This window comes from Mastomys coucha, unplaced genomic scaffold (assembly GCF_008632895.1).
Source record: "Mastomys coucha isolate ucsf_1 unplaced genomic scaffold, UCSF_Mcou_1 pScaffold23, whole genome shotgun sequence".
NCBI lineage: Eukaryota > Metazoa > Chordata > Mammalia > Rodentia > Muridae > Mastomys > Mastomys coucha.
The window spans coordinates 83160123-83165660 of NW_022196906.1; the positions used below are offsets into that span (position 1 = coordinate 83160123).

General features: G+C 44.9%; 1 protein-coding gene across 2 annotated transcripts in view; it reads left to right on the forward strand.

Moving 5' to 3' along the window:
• The first annotated feature begins 3997 nt into the window (after positions 1-3997).
• The window catches only part of Mthfs (methenyltetrahydrofolate synthetase), a 34482-nt gene continuing 32941 nt past the window's right edge, over positions 3998-5538 (forward strand). The window contains exon 1 of one of the 2 annotated variants that reach the window (XM_031343521.1): positions 3998-4203. In XM_031343521.1, coding sequence (XP_031199381.1) covers positions 4087-4203 — 117 coding nt within the window. In that variant the 5' untranslated portion in view covers positions 3998-4086. Of the gene's footprint in view, positions 4204-4274; positions 4369-5538 lie in introns of those variants that run through there. The other variant, XM_031343522.1, reaches the window with a different exon arrangement.

Sequence of the window (5538 nt, forward strand, 5' to 3'; positions counted from 1 at the left end):
TATGTTTCATGATTTTAATTTTGAGTCTGTCATTCAATACGGGGACAGGTATTGAAGTAAGGACTTATGATGACCTGGATGAGTCCTTTCTGTACCTTTACCATGAGGTAGAAATGTTTCCATAAGAGTGTGCTCATGTTCTAAAAGGCTGTGTTACTAGGCTAAACCTTACAGAGGCTAAAATCTTCTTCGTACCTTTTCCTGGGTCCATGCCACCCTCCCCCCCCTTACACACATATCCTCAGAGCCTCTGGCTTTTACAGTATCTCATTGATGCCCTCTCCTCAACCTTTACTCTTTGGCCTTTCCTTTGGGGTTCATGGATAGGACAGTCAGATAAGCAATGTTGGGGCTAAAAGGAAGGCCTCAAGTCATTGTCTTCTCTGACCTTCACTTGCCTTCTTTCTCTCTCCAACCCACATTTTCTCCCATGGCAAGACACAAACAGTAGAATTCATTTCACCCAAGTCAAGTCATAGTCAATAATCAGGTTATATGTGATCAGTCTGACTTTCTAATAATCAAGAATGAATCACTGCTCTTTCTGATCCTACAGCAAGAAACTGGAGAGGTTTGAACAAAAGCAGCTAAGTGAAGGAATATTAAGCCATTATTAAACTCAATTTGTGTGTGTGTGTATAGAGAGAGAGAGTGAGTGAGTGAGAGACAGATAGACAGACAGAGACAGAGAGAGACATACAGAGAGAACTATCTTTTGTTAGACCATGTTCCAATTTTTAGATCAAGTTTTATGGCAATATATAGAAATCCTCTATTTTGGTCTAGATCACTTGCATTAAATTTCCCTTGAGGCTGTTGGTAGCTCCTATAAAGAAACAGCTCCTCTTTCCAAGGCCAGATACATCTTTCTAAGGAATCTCCATTATGAACAGTACCTTGGAGGTGATTCCTAACTGGGGGAACGAAGACACTGGGCAAGTCAGTAATGAACTTAACTTCTGGTCTTTCTGTCTCCACATCCTGAGGGCTAAGATTACAGGTATGTGATTGCCACATTCAGTTTGTGTGGTGCTGGAGGTCCGGCCTCCAGGCTTTGTGTATAGCAATGGCACCATATCCTAAAGAGCATGGTCTTCTATTTTATCACCACCTTTAAATTGGAGAAGTGGAAAGGAATAAGCAAGAAAGGCCAGGTAGGAAGTTACTTAGACTCTTACTGAGGTGAGTCAGAACCAGTCATCCCTTTTGAGCTCTGATGCCCACAGTCAGCCACTTGTTAAAGATGTACCACAACACCCTGAAACAGTGCCACCAGATGGGGGGCCAAGTGTTCAGACACAACACTGTGGGTGGGGGAATTTCGCCTTCAAACCTTGAAACTGTGTGTGTTTGAAGATGCATGTCTCACTGTTGTAGCTCAGCATGATCCCATCCACACAGTCCTCCTGCCTCAGTCTTCTGAATGCTGAGAGTAGAGGTGTGTGCCACCATGTTCCGCATGTTTTATGTGAGGTTTCTTTGCTTTTGTTTTGAGTCAGGGTCTTGCTATGTACCCATGTAGCTTAGAATGGCCTAGAACCTTCAAGGTTCAGACATTACCCTGTGAGACCTTTAACAACCTGTCTTCTACATGAACATGTGATCTCTTCTTCCTTTGCTTCAGCTATGCTTCAGTATCAAGTGCAGCTTCCCCTAGTATCTGAAACTTCTATGCTATTGAGTCTTCCTATAATTTTAATTTCTACTGGAATAATGGCTCCAGATTGAAAACAATGGGGGAAATAGAGATGTCAGTGATTCTGTCATGGTGCCTTCCCTGTTAACAAGTGCCTTAGCATTCCTTCTAGGCTCTGCCCAACAGTTATCTAGCAAAAGCCAGGGAAGAGCCTGGCTTGTATAAAAGGACTGTTTGGCCTCTGGGGAGCCTCTCTGATCCTTTTCTCTCTCTGAAGGCCCTGCCTCTGTCCTCTCTGTCTCCTTCCCCTCTCCCTTCCCCCAAGCATTACTGGCCAGCTTCTTCTCTTCTCTTCTCTTCTCTTCTCTTCTCTTCTCTTCTCTTCTCTTCTCTTCTCTTCTCTTCTCTTCTCTTCTCCTCTCCTCTCTTCTCTTCTCTTCCCTCTACCCCCCTCTCTGTTCTTTCTGTCTCTATTCGCTTACCCTCTCTTTCCATACCCCCCCAAAGCTTCATTTTATACTAGACCTGTCTTATGACTGGTACCTGAAAGGGTTGCCTCGGCATGGGCACCATACTGCATTTTACAAAATATATCATTACCTGTGATAGAACATGCAGATTCATGACTCTAGAGAGCTTTACACACTCAGGTGGCATGCAGTTACAGGTGCAAATATATCCTCGAAGAAAATGTCCATATGTATGTAAATAATATATTTTTGTCAAAGCTATCATTATTTTTGCAGCACTGGTTATCAAACCAAGAGCCTTGTACATGCTAGTTAGGCACTTTATCCCTGAGTTATACTGCTAGACTACCTATTTATTGTTGAAGGGATGTGTCTATATAGGGAGCCACATATATTTGCCATGGATATCCAGAAAAGCCCTGCCTTCAGAATTTAACAGCATCAATTTAACATGTACAATTATTATTATTATTAATATTATTATTATTATTATTATTGATAGTGCTTGTGATAAAACCCAGGACTATATCCATGCTAAGTTCTGTTTCTTCCTGCAAATTAATAGCCCATGAATACACTGATTTATGATAGTGATTCTCAAACATTATTATGGGTAGGGACCACCTGAGGACGATGTTAACCATTTCGACTCCCTAGGTCTGAGGATAGCTCAGGATTCTCCATGTCTCACATGCTTTCAGGCGAAACTGATTCATACACCACACTCATGTTCAAGTATTGGTGAATGGACATTCCATTGGCACACTGACATGGATTATTAGGTCTATAAGCATAAGGATGCAATCACAGATTTAAGTCAATGCAGTGTTTGTTTTACTGTCCATGATAAGAATTCTATTCATCTATGTTCTCTCTCTCCCACCTTGCTTTGTCTCTAGGCACTTAGATCTTACATAACAGAATTACATATCCTTTCACACGGGTGCCAGACATCAACTCCTCATGCTTGTGTACCAAGCATTTTACCAACTAAACTATCTCCCCAGCTCTGAAAAATTAACTCTCCAAAAATCAATCCTCAGGGTACTGCACGGTAACATGGGGTGGTGATATAAATCTGAATCAGTGCTCCTCAAATCTACTTACTTCATACTCTCCTCCATTCTCAGTGAAACGTCCTGTTAGAGAAAGGCATTATCGCCTCTGAATGGCAGATTCCAACAGCGGCAATAGCGGTTAAATACTTCTATAAAAATGAACAGTCTGACTGAGTCCTGAGCTCTCCAGAGAGGGGACATCCATCTCCAGAAAGGGCTTGCCGTTTGTTATAAGAGCGGCCCCAAAATCTATCAGTAATGGGCCAACTGAAAAATAAAGAGGAAGGGCCTGGCAGTGGTGGCACATTGCCTTTAATCCCAGCACTTGGGAGGCAGAGGCAAGTGTTTGAGGCCAGCCTGGTCTACAGAGTGAGTTCCAGGACAGCCAGGGCAATACAGAAAAACCCTGTCTTAAAAAAAAAAAAAAAAAAAAGACAGAGGAAGGTACTTTGTAGCAAAGGAGAACGTTTTTATCCATTGACCAGTAGGAACCAAGAGGAACCAAGAGTCTACCGGTAGGATGCACGCATATCTGGCTTGCTTCTCCTTCTGATGCTTCTCCAGCCCTTGTACTCCACAATTAGATGAATATTGAGCCCTGGAGTATAGTTGGCAGCCTTTGTTAGACCCTCTGCAGAAGCATGGCTACCTTTTGTGGTCTGTGAGAGAGGGGTAAGCATACTGAGCTACTTGCATGATCCCCAACTATCATGCGCGAAAGGTCAAGGACGCCACCGCATGCTGCTATCCGCTGCCAACGGGAGAGTGCCTGCTCAGATGCCTAAGTGGCCTGTGCACCTATGCCGGTTGACAGAGGCAGGGGGCGGGATCAGGAATTTGGAGTCCGGCCCCTGGAGCCGCGACCTACCGACCCGGCGCGGCCGAGGGTGATGGGCGTGGCCGGGGCGGTGCTTGCCAGGAAATGGCGGCGGTCGCAGTAAACGGCGCCAAGCGGAGCCTGCGGTCGGAGCTGAAGCAGCGCTTGAGGGCCTTGAGCGCGGAGGAACGGCAGCGCCAGTCTTACCTCCTCACACAGAAGGTGCGAGAAGACGGCCGGGAGTTTCACTCCGGGGAGGTTGGGCTCGCGAGTCCGCGCAGGCGCACCTCTCCGGGTCGCGTGCACGTTCTCGGGGGCGCGCGCTCCGCGGGCGGGGGCGGGCTCCGGATAGCCACCGAGCTTCTTCCGGAGCGCGGTTCCCCGCAGGTTTGTTCATTCAAACCGAGTTATTTTGTTATTGCGAGGAAAGGCGTGGCAGCCGTTAGGAGATGTAGAGACTGTCGAGTCACTCTCCGGTTTAAGTAGTCCACTCGCATGTGTCGAACACCTAGTAAACCATTTTTGTATGTGTTGGGTAATAGAGGTGACAGACGCGATTGTCGCCCCTAAGGAGTCGGGAGTCGGAGGATCTAGCAGTGGAAGGAGACAAATGAAACACTGTAGGGCTGGGGATGTGGCTCAGTGATTCACCTGTTCAAAAATGCGCTTTATTTGTCCATACTTAGAACACACATTGAATTTGGGTCTGCTTTTCTAGGGGTTTTAAATCGCCTGTACCTTTTTATTTTGGCAAAACTAGACTCCGAGTTTTATCTACGGGTAGTTTACTGTACATGTTGTGATTTAGCTGCATTCACTGCACAGCCACTTACACCCTGGGTTGTTGCTTCTGAGTTCGGGTTGTTTCTGGTACTCATTGTCTTGGTTTTGTCTCCTTTCTTACCTAGTTTTCCTTCTCAGCTTTCCTAGAGTATATCTTCAAAGGGATTATTTTTAAAGAAAATACCTACACGATTGGCATTATTTGTAGTTGAAATGTATTCGTGTTTTGCTTGCACGTATGTAAGTACATTGTGTGAGTCCCCGGTGCCTTAGGTTAGAAGTGGGTACCAGATCCTTTGGAACTAGATAGAGTTAAGGAAGGTTGTAAGTCCCTCTGTGGGTGCTAGAAATTGAACCCAGGTTGTCTGCAAGAGCAGTAAGTGATCTTAAACTGCCAAGCCATCTCTCTAGACACGACTTTTACATATATTATATGTTAAAATATTTTCAACTCCAATTTGGTCCATTTACTTCAAAATTTAATTATTCTTTTCTCATTCTGCTCAATACCTATGGGTTACAATCTAGAGACTAATGTTTTTATTTATGTATTATATCTTGTGGCTCAGTAATTGTTCTGTTGCTTTGAAGAGACAGCATAACCAAAGCAACTAATAAAAGGAAGCATTTCATTTGGGCTGGCCTACAGTTTCAGAAGGCTGGTCTGTGATCATCGTGGGGGGAAGCAGGCAGGCAGGCAGGCAGGCAGAGAGACAGAGAGACAGACAGACAGGCAGGCAGATAGACAGACAGACAGGCAGGCAGGCAGAGAGA